Below are 17,460 nucleotides of genomic sequence, written 5' to 3'. Positions count from 1 at the left end.
AAGTCTCCTGTTTAAACATCAACTGCAGCTGGGCAGTACAAAGCTCAGTCTTTCTGCATGACCTGAAGAGTTAAAACTCTTAATTTCCTTCTTTCAAGGAGCAAGAAAGCAAGAACTCACTGATGTGATTTATAAATACCATCTTTGAGTACAGGGTATGTACAAAACTGGTGTAAGAGCACATCCTGTCCTAAATTTCTGCCCTTGTAGGTTTCTTGTCCGAGCTGCTCTGCTGTAGTTCTCAAACACCAGGTATTTCTACCAGAAAGGTAAACTTTGGTTCAACCAGTTTTTGCTCAAGGATTATCAGACTACAGCCAGCTTTAAGGTCAGTCATTTATTAGAGACAGTTTCCAGCTGTACAAAGTGTAATTTACATCTAGACTCCAACACCTGTCCCAAAACACCAAAAGGATGAGAACAGCACAGGTGCTGGGTATTGCATTACTTCAGTGTTTATATACAGAGTAAACTCGGTATTTAAGTAGTTCAGCAAAGTTAGATGGAAAGGAGTTACATCTGGTGCAGGGTCGAGTGACAGGAGGCCCATGAGAAGTCTTGCTGGAGCTGTGGAAGTCTTTTGCCTGCCTGAGCAGCCTCCAGGCTGCACAGCACACCTCCACCCTCAGTGATGCTGTTTATCAGGAGCCAGCTCTTGCAGGGGGTGCTGGGGAGGAGACCTGGGGCAGCCCACACTGTGTCCCACATTACCAAGAAGATTTAACAGCTTCCAGCTGGGACATGAGGACCGTGTCTTGCCAAGCAGGTCCAGTGTCAGAACACTCAGAGCGTTCATCAGTGCTGCAGCACCTCCCAGAAGCCATTCCTTCAGTAATTCCACTCCTTCCAAAGCCTGGTATTGTGGCAACAGTTGCTCCCAGTTTTCCCAAGAGGAAGGGAAGAGGGACAGCTACTCACGGTCGCTGTCACTACTGTCACTGTCACTATCGCTGCTGTCACCATCCCACTTGATACTCTCCAGTGCCTTCCTGTGATGTCAAACAGATCAGTCATCAGTCACCTGTGTGACTTGTTCTTGAAAAAAGATCCCCAAACACAAGGCAAACACAGAGAACATTATGGGCTGTCTAATGAATGCCTACTGTCCTCAAAGGACAAGTGCATCCAGCTTTCGGTGGAAGCACATCCTCTTGGGAAAGCCAACTCCTTCAGCCCCCCTCCAAGTGGTGAGCCAGCTGTCAGGGGTGCTGGGCTTGTATTTATTCCCTTGGAGCACATCTGGCTCCAAACTGTGGTCCCTCAAGCCCTGATCATCATTTGAGGATCATCTGGGCTTGGCTACAGCAGTGCAGTGAGAGGTGACCACAAGCCTCAGAACCTGGCAGCCACATGCAGGGCCATCCTGTACCACCCCCTGCTTCTACTGGGCTGAAGCAGTGTCTTCAGGCAGCCAGACCTAGCTAGGAAAAGATTCCAGGAAAGGAAGGCAATGGCAGGACTGAGCAGTGGATAGAGCTAACCCCGCCATGGAAAATTCTCTCCTCACCTAGGTGGGACGGATACAGCATGGAATCAAAAATGAGGAGCCATTTCAGTCCTGGAGTCAACACACCAGCACAACATTCCTGAAGCCAGTTGTCTGCTCCCTTGTCAGAGAAGCCTTTCCAAAGGCACTGCCCCTCCAAGCCCCTGTCTACTGTACCCCTTCAGCAGGAACATGAAACATTCCAACTTACTTCTGTGTTTCAGAGAGTTCAAATTCCTCCTCTGTTCTGCTTTTCAGCCTTTGAGATAAAGGAAGCCCAAGGGATGCTGCCAGCTTTACCATCTTAATTGCCTCATCTGGGCAATTAGTTTGCTTAGCACAGTTCAAGAACTCATCCATCACTTGGTCACTGCAAAGGCAAATGGGAACTGTTCTCAGGGTCACAGGAGAGGCGCCCCTTAATCTACAGCCCATGCTTTAGAGAGGGAGAGAAGGTGACATTCTCAGATCTACCAGTTCATCTCTGCTCTGCCAGGAACCTCACCTCTGGTACAGAGGGAAGGCTATGTGGTAAGTTTGGGAACTTCTGTCCCAGCAGAAGAGAGCAGGCACAGAGTGCCACCAGCTGTGTAGCCTTTGGTACCACACATCCTCATGGTGTTCACTGGGGCAAGCTCCAACTTTATTTAAAAAAACCCCCACCCAAACAAAACCCATTACTATTCCTTAGAAGTTGTGTTCTACTTCAAAGAATTCCCTCCTCCAGAATCCTGAGGCAAGCAAGCTGCTGTAGCCTAACAGGGAACCACCTATGATTTAGCATTTGACTTGGTAAACTTGTCTTCAGAAATCCAGGCACCTCTGAAACACCTGTGCTTGATTAAGAGCATACTGGAATATTTCTGAGCACGTGGGAAACCAGATGTTTGTGAGTCCTGCTCAGACTGATTTTACACAGCTGAGTTCATCAGTGGCACTGCTCTCCATGGCCCAGAGCTTCAGACAGCAACCACTTCACTCCCTTCCACTTTGCACTTTCAACATGTTTGAAACATATTTCAAGACAGAAAGCTCTTGGAATATTTCCACTGGATAAACAAACAGCCACACTCACAGGGACAGACACACATTCATGTTCTGGAAATAAATGGACCACTACTATCAGTTACAACTGGAGATTGGACTACTTGACCTTTAAAAGTCCCTTCCATCCCAAACTATTCCTTCATCCCTGAGGATCTCAGCCAAAGGGGAGACTCAGTAACTGAAGAACCTAAAAATACTTACGTGGGAATCCTATTGATTTTCTGGAAATGCTCCATCATGTTCCTGTTCAAAAGAAAACAAAAGAATAATTTTAAAATGACACATAACAGGAGCAGACAGATATTTAACCTCTTGGATGAGCCTCCACTGAAACACAGGTGTTTTAAATTCATGAAACAATCTTCCTCATGGATCTCATGCTGTATCCTTGCAAATGCAATCTGTACCAGCTATCTTCACTGATTAGTTTAACACAAAGTATCTTAAACTCTGCAGAAAATGGTAAGTGTAGCTGGTAGCAATTTTAAATTACTACATAGTTTTAGTATTTTAAAGACTCCTTTGTTGCTACTTCTTTGTTTCAAATGACTCACTGTACCCTGAACATCTGTAGTTAACAGAAAATAGCTCAAAACCTTAAATCAGAGGCTAGATATTGTAACCTGTATTTCAAGTTTAGAGCATGTAGGACAGTAAATACTAGCTATCAGAGTTCTAAAAATAGCCTATTTAGAGTTTTAATTAGGACTGCTGCTAATTAAAAAATTATTAAATTAATTAATCTCTTTATCAATTTGAATTCCAAAGAGTTCTAAAAATCAAAAATGGCAAGTTGTTGGCACTCAGGGAAGTGATTGTCAGACCACACCTTGCCATAAGCAGCTGTACAAAGCTCTACACCAGATACTACATTAGTTTCTAAACCATTTTTAAGACAGACAACTGTAACTTGGTGTCAAGAAGGAACAATAACAAGGGAAAAAACCTATCACACTCCCTGCAGGCTTTATCCCCTCCCTTTGTCTGCACTGGCATTCCAAGACATAGGTCATTAGTTTTTGCTATTTGTGATTAAGCCTTGAGTTGCAGTGTCAGCAAGCCCAGAGCTCAGAGAGCCCACACATACCAGGCATCCTGGGTTCTCCCAACCCTGGAAAACAGCACCACGACATGGCCCAGAGCACTCCCTGTCCACTCCAGCGGGACCTGCCCTGGCCCAGCAGGCTCATGGACAGCTTTGATTTCTTCAGCACACTTGGCAAATGCCAGCTGAATCTGTGAAAACATTGTGCTGTGAAGAACAAAACCTCTGAAATTAACAGAAGCTTTTCAGGGCAATTTCTCCTGCAGCTCCTGTAGGTTTGCTCTGTATGTGATTTATATTTGTGAATTAACAGCTGCTACACTGGGAGACAAATCTGTCACTTCTGTCAGGACGGCTGTCTCCACTAGGCAAGCTCCAAGGTGGCTTTGCAGGGACAGCTGTATTCACCTTCAACACCCTTCAGCTTGAGAAAGCAACTACTGCAATGAAATCCTTGGCAAAAATCCCTGGATTCTGCCATGTGCTTCCCCTGAGACATGGCTGGTTGGGCTGCATTACTTCTCCAAACCCCGGTAAGAAGGGATCCTGTGGACTGTGTTCTGTATTTAAGATGGGAAGGATGTTGGTAACACAGGGATATTTTTGTTATTGCTGGGCAGTGCTTAAAGAGCATCAAAGCTCCCCCACCAGGGAGTGGGCTGGGGGTGCACAAGGTGTGGGGCCCAACAAGGAGTTGGGAGGGGACACCTCTGGGATAGCTGGCCCTAAATGCCCAAGGAATATTTCAGACCACAGGATGCCATGCTCATCAGATAAAGCTGGGGAAAGGAGGAATGGGGGATACATTTGGAGTGATGGTGTTTGAGTTCCCAAGTAACTGTTCTACATGAGCTTTCCAGGAGCCTGGCTTTCCCAGGGATGGCTGAACACCTGCCTTTAATGGGAAATGGTAACTGAGCTTGAGCTCTGCCCTTTTACTGTCCAGTTCCCTCCACCATCTCACAGGAGAGGAGCCAGCAAGTGGCTGTTCATGGGTGTTATCAGCTTCCTTACCTCACTGGGGTGCTGGTCCCTGCTCATCAAAGACAAGAACTCTTCCAACAGGTCTTGTCTCCTGCTAAACCCCAGCTGTTTCACATCTGTTTAGAAAGAGACACAAGTTGGTAGGTGTGACCAGTATCCCTGTTCCCAAATCCTGGCAATATGGTCAGCACAATTTAACAAGGCAGAACCACTCTCTGTGACTGAGCAGGTCACATTTAGTTCCCTTTCTTTCCCCTCATTATCAGATCCTGTGCACCAAACACACAAACTAATCTGGTTTCTTCTAACCTTCCCTGCTGGTCTCAAGATTTCTGGGTGACAGCCCAACTACTCCCCTAGATAATGGCCCTCAAGGTCCCCTGCACTGGCCAGCCTGGTGGTGGTGATGACCCTGTCACAGATCAGGGAAGGAACATCACACAGAGCACTGTCTGTAACATCAATTACCAGCCCTCAGGGGGAACATGGACCTGAACTGCTGCTGGGCAGTGAGGCCCACAACCCCCCCCACAGCCAGAACCCACCATCACCATCTGCTGAGGATTAAGGAGTGACTCATTATTTTTTGGGAGGCTAGATTAAATCTTAACCAAGGATCTGCAGAAGGTCCTGGTGATTTAATACCACAGGCAAGCGTGGCACCTTATCACAGCTACTCCAAGAATGGGAAGTTTCCAAACTAGCTCCAACTTTGCACTGCTCCTGGCATTTGTCAGACAAACTGCCTATGAAGCCATGTGGCCATCACTGACCTTCCCAGACTGAAGGGATCACTTCCAACTGGTTGGCTGCATCCAGTGCTTGAAGGAGGTCCAATATATTTTTAGGAGATGGATAGAAGAGCTGATGAAGGAAGAGAATCATTTCAGTCACCTGTGACTGCTCCATTTCTCCATGGAAAAGCTGCAGCTCCTACCATGGTGCACACTTACTGAAGATGACATTTCTTTGTACCACTTCAACACCACCTCAATTTGTTCCATCATGCACAACAATGAAAAGAATTTTGACCTAGAGAGAAAAAAACATCCTAATTCAGTGATGATTAGATCAAGCAAACTATGTAAGTACCAGCAAATGATGGTGTGCTGATCAGATTTATATTGCACATCAAGAACATTTCACTGCCACACTCCATGCAATCAGAAGAGCAGCAGTGTTTCTTACAACAGCTTAATGCTGACAGTAGATTATTGGCAGAACTAATCAGACCACTCTGTTTTAAAATATATTGAAAAAACAATCTTCCTGCCTGATGCCAGTTTTAAGGTACCTGAATCTGTCTCAAATGCAACTTTTGGATATAAACTGAACTAAATTAACCTTGTTACTTATGCAAGTTCACAAGACAAGCCTGAGTCCTTGATCCAGTGCACTGACTAGGAAAACATCCCTACACAAAGAAATGATGCTGTTTTGGTGTTACCTCCAAAGCTGCCATCCAGGGGACACAACAAAATGGTAGAACCCACAACTGGTTGTTCTAGTTGTTGGGTGGGTGTTGAGATAAACTGATGCTCCAAGACACTGGATTTCAGTTCACAGGCCACAAACTGAACACACAACAACCAGCTGGTGGCTCAATGTCTGAATCCTAGTTTGTACTGAAGCTGACAACACCGGAAAAGATGCTGAATACAACCTCCACTTCACTCACCAGTAGCTGTTTGACCGATCCACATCCAAGAATTTCCAGTTGTCTCCCTTCTCTAGGGCCTTATTTAACTGATAGGCAAGCTTGATATCCTTGAGATCACAGCACTGCAATAAACCAGTCAGATTTGGAAACTGTTACCAAATGCAACTCACAAGAGTCACAGAGGTACATACACTTATCACAGTTATGCAAATTACCAGTTAGGGAGAGGTCAAGCAAAGAACTGCAGAATTATGTCAGAAAGAAGGAGGTGATGAGCACAGATGAAAATGGGAGACACTGAAAGCTAAACCTTGTATGACAGGATGTAAACTCACAGGCAATTCTCCAACAGGTGGAGAAGCTCAAAGGAATTGTGATGGCAAGGAAGAGGCACTTACCACTTGCATGGCGGTGTTAAAGAAGTTGGCTGAAAGGGAACAAACCAAACTCTGTTAACTTCAAGCTTCCAAGGAGACAAACCAGCTCATTAACCCACCCTCCCAAAGGATGGATGAGGTATGTTCAATTAGAAACTCAGTCTGCAGCTCAGTTTGACAATATAGCAGAGCTCTTTGCCTTCTTGGTAGTCTTTGGCTGGCATGAGTTGGGTGGGGATTTTTATACACTTCTAGCAACAACTCAGAGCATAGAAAAAAACAGTTTAACACATCTAGCAAGACAGAAGCAAAGGAAGGAGGGGTACAACATTCTGACTATTTCCAGGAATCCCTCCAAAGACAAAAAAGGAAGCTGATGAAGAGTGGCTTTCAACACTCCATTAACACCACATTGTCTGGAGCCCTCTCTTTGCAAAACCCATCTTCAGATGGAATCTGCATCTGCCTCCAAACCTACAGAAAGGTTTATGAACTTGCCAGGGCAAAGCTGTGGACATACAGATGGCAGAAAGAGCCAGTAACACATGGGAAGTTCAGGATATTCCCCTCCTACAGACCCACACTCCAGTTCCCCAAGAAGTTTTATTTAATGAAATTTTCTGAACAGGATTAGGAAGAACTAAAATAGGAAAACTCACACCACACTTATAACAAAAACCTGCCATTCACCTGATGTGCATAATTTCATCAAACTGCTCTTGTAAATAACCCTAGAATTTTTTATCACATGGATTTAAAATGCTCATTCACAGAAGCTACACACCTACTTTCACACACAAGCCAGTGCAGCAATGCACAGCACAATACCCAACACTGGAATTTGCCCTTTTTCTCCAGAAATATCAGCAGGGACCGAGAGAAGCAAGCAGCATGTATTTATCCCAGCCTAGTAAAACTACCTGACATTCACAGGTATCTTTTCACTCAAGCTTGAAATCCTTACCATCATCAGGGTCCTGAGCAGTGAAACTTCGCTTTTCAACCTCATTTAACACCTCAGAGATAATGTCTGATGACTGAGCATCAACTGTGGGACAAAGAGACAAACATCACATCTCAGCTGTGCCAAGCACTTCTTTGTGAAGAGCATCAGTCTGCAAATACAATATGAAATTGGGAACAAGCAACATCATTTCAAACAAATGTAACTTCTGTGGTGCTCCACACCAGCTGCAATTTAATTTGCTCTAAAATTTGCCCTGCTATTGCCAGATTTCCACATCAGGAGGGCAGATTCAGAAAGACAGAAGTGCTTTCTAACAAGGAATCAAACAGGCCTGGAAGTCTGTCTGTTAGAAGATTGCACTAGAAAAAGCAAAGTATACTTTATATAATATACTTTAAAAGTACATTATATAAATATATAGTTATATATAAGCAAACTAACAAAAATTTAAAAGGGGGAAAACCAAAACTAAACAAACCCCCAAACTCCAGAACCAAACCTAGAGAGACTCCAGAGCAATTCCTTTACATTTCTTAAAACACAAGGACTGCAGTTATGGCTACTTTGCCTATTCTCTTCCTATAGCCAAAAGTCTGTGGGCATGGGATCCTAAACAGTTGGGTTCCTGTCTTCTAACACAGCTGCCTTCCATGACAACTCTAATGCACAGTAGAACTGTTGCAGGAAAACAAACTCCTTGTGAGTGGCACAATATGAAATCACACCCTGTGGTGAGACCCAGCCTCCACAGTGACTGAGTAGCATTTACTCCCTGTATGAGGCTATCCTTTTTTTTCACCTAAGCAGAATCAGGCAGCACAGGGAACACTAAGATCACACCCATTAAAGGCTGTCTTTCAATCCATAAGTGAACTCCTTTCACCCATCACATGTGAAAAGCATCAGAGCAGCTGCTACACGAGGCACGTTCGTGGCCAAGCCGATGGTGCACGTACCGCCTTTGTAATACAAGGAGAGCAGATGATCATAGGATGCAAGGCTGGGCTCTGGAAAGCAAAAACATTGCAGTCACTGCAACACTCCTGGTGAGCTTTGTGCAACTGCTCCAATTCACAGTCTGCTCCTCCAGTCAAGCAGCATGCATGAATTTACTAAGATCTCTCCCCACCCACCCTAATGCTGGACCAGAGCTCACTACACACGCCTGGGAGAGCTGATATACAACACTGGACCACCAGTTGGGGCATCCTGTATCTATGGAGGAGAAGTCAAGCTTCCCTGCTCTAAATTAAAATCAGATATACTTCACAGCTAGTTTTCCTTTTGCTCATGAATGATCTTTAGCCTATCAACAAGCACTTTATGGGGACAAAGCACAGCCCACGGGACATCAATTCTAGAGATATTCTCTGTTTCTGCAATACTTATTTGGAAAAAAAACATCATCATCTAGATGAAAAGCTTTTTTTCTGTAGAGATGTAGATCTATAGACCTGAACTGGCTCAGGAGGCTTGGGAAGTACACCTCCCCTGGAGTCAGGGAATGACCACCACTTTGTGTGGTGCTGAACTCCTGTGTTAACTGTTCTGTTCTGAAGGTGGCACTGGAATATCATAATCACTGCATATAATAAATACTCTGGTTCTCTTACCTATATCAAGTGCTTCCATTTCCTTTAATACAAATAAAGACATAGTTCTGCCCACACCACCACATCTTCTCAGGCTCTTCAGTAGAGAATTAAAAGTTAGCAGAGTTGGTTGCACTTTCTGTTGAGCCATGTGAGTCAGGAAGTCCTTAAAACAAAATTCCCAAATCCTTAGTACTTCACATGTTATGGATCACAGTTCAGCTTTCAGGTGGGTTATACATACATTTCCTCAACCTAAGCCTTCTCACCCCCTTCAAGTGAACTATTCTGCTTTAACTGAGTATTTAATCAGTACTACCTAATTTTTAATGACCAAAACCCAAGGCTACATTACATCAGAATAAATCCTGGAGAACTGTCTCTAGAACATTATGGAAAATTTTTACAGTTACATAATATTTTCCCTTACTGATGTGTCATTAAAACTCAAAATTCTATTTCTGTCACAACACCATGAATTAAAATTCAGTTTTAATCTAAAATTGTTCATTTATTTTATCTCCCAGAAGTAATTTCCCCAATTACTTTCTATCCAGGCAGTTCCTGGATCAGGTATGTTCTCACAAGGCAAGGTTGGATTTTTTACATTTGCCATTCCTCCATAGCTACCTTTTCGGTTTAAACTACTGTACTTCCTTTACAGCAGAGATTAGTATCTGGGGACAAAGTTCTTGCTTTTGATCTTCCAACAACTAGCAAAATTTTACTAATAAGGCAGACTCTTTAGTAGTAAAACAGCCCACTCTTACCACTTCCCCACCTCTTTTGTTCTACCCTCCTCACCTTGGCTAATTCCCATCTTTCTACAAACTTCTCCTTCAGATATGGGACTGCTCTGATCAGTGCATTGAAGGTGTGTACATCAGCTGGAAAATGTAAGATAATCCATTTAAAATGACAGTTTATAGCCTACAGGAAACAGTTTGTTCTAGCATGGCTCAGTTTCTGGCAAAGTCTCATGCAAACCTGTTTCCAGTGAGCCAGCCACACGCCAGCTGCACTGGAATTCCCAGTTTGCATTCAGCTCCCATGATCCAGCTGAGGTCCGTACCCCTGCGCCAATCATCACTGCCATGAACAAACACTCTGTGCCCAACAGGGGCTTCCTCTACTCAGGACACCACAAAGCACAGCTAGGAGACACTCACCCTTGTGCCTTTCATTCAGCAAGTCTATGTATGTGTCATAAGCTTTAGAATAAGCCCCGTGCTGCAAAAATTAAAACAAACCATCTCTGAGTATGTGAGATTTCAAAAGCTGAAAAAATCCCCCAGCACTGAAGAATGACTTTACCTTCACCATCCCACGGATCATTGCGCAATAGGAGTGTGCATTCCTCTCTGGCATTATCTTAAATATCCTTTCAGCATGGTTGTTCTCCCTAGAACCAGTGAACAAGATAAATGTTAAAGAACCAAATAAAAGATACTCTTAGGAGAAGGATTCAACATGCATAACAAAATATGGACTGTACCCCCAAAGACTGCCATTCACATATCACATTTGTGATACTTGAAACTATTCTACAATCACCTGCCAGATTTCCATGAGCACTTTAAAAGATCAGCAAACACAGGTTTATTTAAAAAGTAACACGTGTGAGTATGTGCTGCTAAAAGACTTAGGTCTGTTCTATAACAACAAGACAAGTGTACAACCCATGGAATATGGGAATATAGGCAACATTTTCTATACCTCCATCTGGGGCTAGATGACTGTGATCCTCTTTGAAATTGTCTCTTTGGAGCTTTCTGTTCTGAAGCATCCACCTGGAGAGATTTTTGCAAAAAGAAGTTTCTCAGAGTTAAATTATGATTTAACATCAAATAACATGACTTGCTAACAAAACTGAAGTTCAGCAACATGGACCAAAGGTGTTTTTTAATGGGTTATATATAATGGGAATAATTTCTATCATAACATTCAGGAAGCAATAGCTAGATTGAAAATAATGTTTATGTTATTAAATATATTAACATCTTTACACAAACTACTGTGGCTACTAGGTCAGTCATAGATTTTTTTAACAGAAGTATCTCCTGGGAATGTTGACTGTATCTGATCCAGCTCATGGCATCTCCCACGCAGACAGTACAAAAATCTTGATGTCACCTCAATATACTCCCAATATGCATGAAACAAATAAATAGAGATCAACAAGTTTTCCATACCCTTGGTTCTTCCAAACCCTCTTTTTCTTCCTGCTCTTTTTCAGGAGTAGGTTCACCATCTCCATAGAAGCATAGCAAATCTAAAAGGCTGTTTGTGGTCTCCAGAGACACAGGGGTACCTTTAGAAAATGAGAATTTATGACAGTCAGAGAAAGCAAAGAGCTCAACCATTCTACAGCCATATAGAAAACCTCTGAACACCACTTTGCTCTCTTCCAAAACAAAGACATTTTCTAGCAAGTTCCTAACCCTGCTGTGACATCAGTACTGCCACAAACCCAGTCATCACAGGAAACAATTTTAGCACCGAACTAGAGTATGTTTTTCTACTGAAGCCACTGAAAGGGTAGAGTTTTCCTGATCAAGTAGGAGAAGGAAGTGACACCTCTCAGCCAGAACTGTGAAACAGCACAAGCTCAACACAGCATCTCAAATTTCTAGTGCTTTTCATAACTCTTCCTAGGATACACCCTGCTGTGAAGAACACTGCATGTTTCACTTTCGATGAACATGATTTGTTGATTTTGAATCAACAAAAGTATTTAATCTGCTTCCTCTTCAAGAAGCCAATTGTTCTCCTATCACCACAGTGACATGTCAGACAAGCAGTGGCTAAGATTCTAGAGAATTCCACTTCACCAGACCAGAGTCAGCTGCAAAAGAAGCAACGGTCACAAAATTGTCTCCATAGCCTGTGGCAGCTACTGAAGTATTTTTGGCACAATTTAAGTAGAGTTCTTCCACAGGACCTGGCAGGTAGACATACCTGCCTGAAGAAGCTGATCAAACATGTCCACAGACTCCTTCACCATTCTGAGATGGATGCGCTCCCTCAGAGCTTCCTCACTCACTCCTTCAGTCTGAGGGGTGAGGGTCTCAGGCATCAGGCACTAAAAGCAAACAGTGGAAGTTGGTCACAAGTTTAAACCTTCTCTACATATCCTTACTCTTCACCCAATACACTGCTTGTAGCCTAACAGCAGTCCTTTTGGTGATGAAGGACCACACACATCCTCATCCCTCACTTTGTGCCAGGCAGCAACACCTAAAAAACACTGCTTTTCTTACTTTTATCTCAAGAACCTGATATGATACTGAATTCCCGAAGAAAAATGTCCACTACAAAAACATAATGGAAATACAGTACTGTGTTCATACGGTCTGCCAAACAGTTTAAAAGTTTTAATCCTTTCTTCTTAGTTGGACCAGTCCAACAGTAGATTTCAGTGACAAAGCACAAAGACAATGAGAATAAAGAACAAAAAGCTTACTGGTACATTGGGCTCTGCAAAAGTCTTGTCAAAATACTGAGGAAAGTTCTTTATGATGTATTTTGCAGCATTTCTCCCGGACTCCTTTGACAAGGAATACAGACGCTGCATAGAAATGAGACAGAACAAGATGGAGAAATACACAAATTACAAGGCTGAGAATTAGAAGAAACATTTTATTTAACAGTGAATATTCTGATGGGATCAAATTAAACTCATGCATAATTTTCAACTTACTAGAATCACAGGGACAACGTTTCAGACAAACATTCTGGTATTCATGCCAGTATAAGAACCTCTATTCTTTAAATGCCATTGTATTCTACTTCCTTGTTACTTAGTCAAGGGACACAGTTCAGCCATCTGAAATGCTGCACTACTACCTCAAGCTCAAAACCATCTCATTTTAGAGAGAAGAGAAAATTCTGAAAGCAATCTGATACCTCATTTTCTTTTGTAATCAAAATCAGGCTTCAGTTAGGTAGGAGTATTCACAGCCTAGACAAAGGCAGGAGGGAAGCTATCAAGGATGTGAAAGGAAATACCTACAGAATTAGCTGCATTTCTTGGGATCAGGAAAGGGTCATCCTGGAACATGTAATGTGCAGCAGTAGGATCCTGTAGAAAGAAGAGCCCAGCAATGAGAAGGTTATAGTTATGTGCACACAACCACAACACACTGCCTCATGGAATTTAAGGCATAAGGAATCCTTCCATCATAACCTTCAGTAGTGCACATTTTACAGAAGCTCCTCCTGTTCAAAAAGGCTTGGCCTGTTTGGAAATAGCTTAAAAAATATTGCCATTTTACACACACACTTGCAGGCTAATATGGTGACAAAAGGGTCCTGCCTATAATGTATCAAGCAGGAAGTGCCCTCCAAAGTAGGACCCCAAATGTAACAGTCTTGGGAAGCTGATGGGACTTGGCAAGTTTTGATTCAACTCCGAGAATTCAAGTTAGATGGGATTTAAGAACAGCATCACAGCATTTCCAGGTTTTGCCCAGCAAGAGCAGACACTCATTGCACTTTTTAAAGCCTTTACTTGCTCCCTATGTTAGTGAAGGCTTTACCAAAGCACTACTGCTTTCTCTGGTAACTGCAGCTCTCTCTTAGCACATGAATGAGACTTTAAAGACACAGCAAAACACCCTGAGCCAAAGGGAAAACCCTATGTGAGAGTCTCATCTCTCATTTATGGCCAAAGTAGAAATGAAAGGCCTCCTGAGCACAAGGGTGTTGCACAGAACGGACACCCTGACCCACCTCCACGGCCCACAGAACCACTCACCCTGTTGACAGTAGAGGCCAAGGTCTGGAGCACGGCAAGCTTATCCCTAAGCACAAAGGAGTTGGATTAATTCTCAGCTGCAGACTTTGAGTGTTGTGCATTACATTGTTTGGAGAAGAAGCACAGGATTATCCTAACCCACAAGGATTTTCAGCTCCAGTAAATAATGTTTCTGCTGCACTAAGAAAACAGCATTTCTCACAAAGAAAAAAAATGCAAAAATGGTTTCAGTTCTTAAACAACCCCAGGAAAAAAAAAAGATTTTGAGGAAAACCAGAAAAGCATCAGCTTTTCTGAGCATCTCCAAGGGATAAATATATTAAGTCATATATTAAGTCACTCTAGAAGACATGTCTTTGCAAGAAGAAATAAACCTAACCAAAACCAAGTATCTTAGGACACCTGTGCCTGTGGAACCTTAACACTTTGGTTGTTTCTAGCAAACAAGGAAAGGCCAGTGAAAGTGTTTAGGTGAAGGTGGCCTTACTTAAGGTTTACATGCTGACACCATTTGACCATAAACTTAATTTTTGCTGTACAGTCATGCAATTCCATCTTAAGTGCTCCCAACAAAACAGGTTTTGATCAGCTGTGTGGTTTCTAAGCATTTATTCAGTCAGTCATCAACAATCAAGTTTTATTTTGCTGAAGAAACCCATTCACATGCAAACAGCCAAATGAACTTGGTTTTACAGATCTTTAGCAAATGTGATGTTTTACAAAGAAATAGAACCATGCTTAAAAATGCAGTTGTTGTAAGTGCTTTTAAAAGAAATGTCAGGAATGCAGTCTGCATAATCTGCAGAGAGAGTAAGAATCAAGAATATTCACAGAGCTCCAAATGAGCAGGAGACTCCCTAGTGGGACACTGCATCAAGGAATACAGGAACTTCAATTTTCTTTTTCAGTTTTGGTGGACAGACTACATTTAGCTGTTCACACTAGTTTTTTTCCAAGTGAAAATTCCAAAAGTAAACACTCACCATGTTTTTCTTCGGGGGAGCACAATTTCCTCTTGAGTTACTGTGAGAAATAATATTAAAATGGTCATTAGAAACAAAGAGATGCCCAAAGAAAATTTTGACCCCATAAGTTGCAGCAAGGGGGGGGGGGGGGGTCAATTCTTCTCCCAAGTGATAAGACAAGTGCAAATGGCCTCAAGTTGCACCAGGCAGTTTGGATTGGGTATTAGGAAAAAATTTCTTCACTGAAAGGCTTGTCAAGCACTGGAACAGGAGAGTGGTGGATTCACCATCCCTGGAGGGATTTAAGAATGTTGATGTGGCACTTACGGACATGGTTTGGAAGTGCTTTGGCAGCACTGGGTTAAGAGCTGCACTCCACTAACTCAGAGGTCTTTTCCAATCCCAGCAATTCTACATTCTACAAGAACTGATGAGTTGAGCTGATCCAGCTGAAAGTACTAAAATAAGGATTTTTAAAACCACAGTCTAACATAGGCTCATGGAGCTGCACAACTCAGTTCATGTTCTTGGAGCATGGAGCTGACTGGTGATGAGGTAAGGAAGCAAGTTAGTCCAGGAAACTTAGCACAATGAAGACAGGGAGAGAGAAAATCCAAGGAAAGCAAAGAGAGTGTTTACATCATCTTTATCTCCTGATACACTGTGTTGTTTGGAGATTAAAAAAACATCTGCAAGGAACCAGTAACAAAGCCATCTTACCTTGTGAATTGTCCACAGTCTTCCCCAGAGCAGGACTACTTGAAGAGCTCCTGTAAACAACCAGGGGTTTGAATTTATGGCAGTCACAGCAATATAGCAAAAGTAGAATAATGAAATTCTATACTACAGGTTAGAACTAACTGAAACATTAGAGGGAACTGGAGTGCATTAGAGTAACTGGCAATGTTGCACTATTAACTCCAAATTATTACCATAACACTTATATTTGATGCTTAAGGCCCGCATTTCAAGAGAAAAGAGGTTGCATGTGAAAAATTTTACTACAAAAAAAAAATCTGTGATTACTTAATATTGGGGTATAATATTAATAAAGTAATTTTCACAAACTAGTGCATCTTAGAAAGAAAATCGCAAATATAAATCAGAAAGGACTTCTTATGGTTTAGTGACAGGATCAATCTGAAAACAGCACTTAAAAAAAAACCCCAAAAACCAAACAACTTTAGATATGAGTAGTATTCACAGAAGGAGAAAACCCAGAGTAATGATGCAGGTGAATCAGCCCTGGTGAACTGCAGATGCCCAGATGTCTCTACAGAGGTGCAGAAGCTCCTCACAAAACCACAGCTGCAGCACACACAGACACATGGACTCACTTTGCTGAGTACCACAAAGCAGCTGCTTTGTACTCACTGCTTCAAGTCTTGCTCACCACTGTTCACATTTTACTGCTTTAAATACTAAGGCTTATGTTAAAATGCTTGTACTCCTTTTGCTCATGAAGCAACCTGACAGTAAAGCTCTACTGCAACCCTGGCCTTCAGTGCCTCCACACTGACCTTGACCCTGAGGGAGAGGCTGTTCAGGTGCAGTCACAGCTCTGTGCCTTACCGTGGCACTGCACAATTCCAGCTGCAGCAGGGAAGTCTCAGAAACTGATTAAGTATGATTTTGCCACCCCAAAAATGAGTAACGATTACCCAGTGAAGTCGGATCTTTTCATGTGACACAGTCTCTAAATAAAACCATTGCATAGAGTCATGGAGTGTTAAGGTGTTGGAAGGGACCTTTAAGATCTTGTTCTCCGTCTGCTGGGAAGGGACACCTTCCACACACCAGGCTGCTCCAAGCTCCATCCAATCAGCCCTCGAACATTGACAGGGTTGGGGCATCCACAACTTCGCCGAGCAAACTGTGACAGTGCCTCACCACTTCTACAATAAATTTTTTTTTCCCAATAACTAATCTAAACTTCTCCTATCTCGATGTGGACTCATTATTCATTGTTACTCCTGTCACTACAATTCCTGACCAAAAGTCCCACCTTGGCTTCTTGGCAGGCCCCCTTCAGATACCGGAACACAGTTTTGGGGTCTATACGGAAAATTCCTTTCTCCAGGCTGACCAGCCCCAGTTTCCTCAGCCTCCGTAGCGAAGCGCTCATCCGCTTTTTCGTGAGACTCAGCTCTAGGAATCGCTTAGACGCCCGAACTCTCTCCCGGGGAGGCTACGAGCCGCCTCAAACAAGGCAAGATCCCGGGAAAGGCGTTCAAAAGCCGATAAAAACCCCATAAAAGGCACTCCCTCCCACCACGCCGCCCGGACCACGCCGATCCACCACGCACTGCGCCTGCGCAGCCCTTCCCGCCTCGCTCTCCACACACCCAGCACCGCCCGTTCGTCGATTCCTCCCCGGTGCTGTCTCCGCCACCCGTCCCTTCCCTCCCGGCAGCCCCTCACCGGTAGCTCTCCCGCCCGCCCGGGAGGCGGCACCGCCGGCCCAGCCACAGCGCCCGCTGCCAGCAGCCGCCCCCAACACGCCGCGCCGCCATGGCCCCCGCGCTGGCCTCTGGGAAGGCGGGCGGCACCACTCCGCCAGCGGGGGGGATGCCGATACGGC

The 17,460-nt window shown here is 43.5% G+C and overlaps 1 protein-coding gene and 1 non-coding gene across 2 annotated transcripts; both read right to left on the bottom strand.

Moving 5' to 3' along the window:
* Nucleotides 1-322: 322 nt before the first annotated feature.
* On the bottom strand, nucleotides 323-17,436 carry PTCD3 (pentatricopeptide repeat domain 3). Its single transcript, XM_059845391.1, has 24 exons — nucleotides 17,301-17,436; nucleotides 15,600-15,649; nucleotides 14,898-14,937; nucleotides 13,915-13,960; nucleotides 13,171-13,239; nucleotides 12,622-12,726; nucleotides 12,117-12,240; nucleotides 11,351-11,469; nucleotides 10,875-10,948; nucleotides 10,473-10,560; nucleotides 10,328-10,388; nucleotides 9,963-10,045; nucleotides 9,180-9,324; nucleotides 8,523-8,573; nucleotides 7,564-7,647; nucleotides 6,621-6,649; nucleotides 6,241-6,344; nucleotides 5,516-5,594; nucleotides 5,336-5,426; nucleotides 4,593-4,678; nucleotides 3,621-3,769; nucleotides 2,735-2,776; nucleotides 1,698-1,856; nucleotides 323-989 (listed from the first exon to the last, which is right to left on the bottom strand). The coding sequence occupies exons 1-24, from the start codon at nucleotides 17,390-17,392 to the stop codon at nucleotides 911-913; spliced, it is 2,049 nt and encodes a 682-aa protein (XP_059701374.1). The 5' UTR covers nucleotides 17,393-17,436; the 3' UTR covers nucleotides 323-910.
* LOC132327021 (small nucleolar RNA SNORD94) lies at nucleotides 10,113-10,254 on the bottom strand. Its single transcript, XR_009486420.1, has one exon. It is a non-coding gene; the product is annotated as a small nucleolar RNA SNORD94 (small nucleolar RNA).
* Nucleotides 17,437-17,460: the final 24 nt, after the last annotated feature.

The sequence above is a fragment of the Haemorhous mexicanus genome, chromosome 4 (assembly GCF_027477595.1).
Source record: "Haemorhous mexicanus isolate bHaeMex1 chromosome 4, bHaeMex1.pri, whole genome shotgun sequence".
Lineage (NCBI taxonomy): Eukaryota > Metazoa > Chordata > Aves > Passeriformes > Fringillidae > Haemorhous > Haemorhous mexicanus.
Note: the sequence above shows the minus strand (reverse complement) of the source record. Positions and strands in the feature narration are given on the sequence as shown.

Excerpts from the sequence above, each read along its gene's own strand:
- PTCD3 (XM_059845391.1), bottom strand. The coding sequence starts at position 17,392 with ATGGCGGCGCGGCGTGTTGGGGGCGGCTGCTGGCAGCGGGCGCTGTGG. Across the intron at positions 10,389-10,472 it reads TGATCCGTGGGATGGTGAAG|CACGGGGCTTATTCTAAAGC; the intron begins GTAAAGTCATTC and ends TAATTTTTGCAG. Across the intron at positions 5,427-5,515 it reads ACAAAGAAATGTCATCTTCA|CTCTTCTATCCATCTCCTAA; the intron begins GTAAGTGTGCAC and ends TTCCTTCATCAG.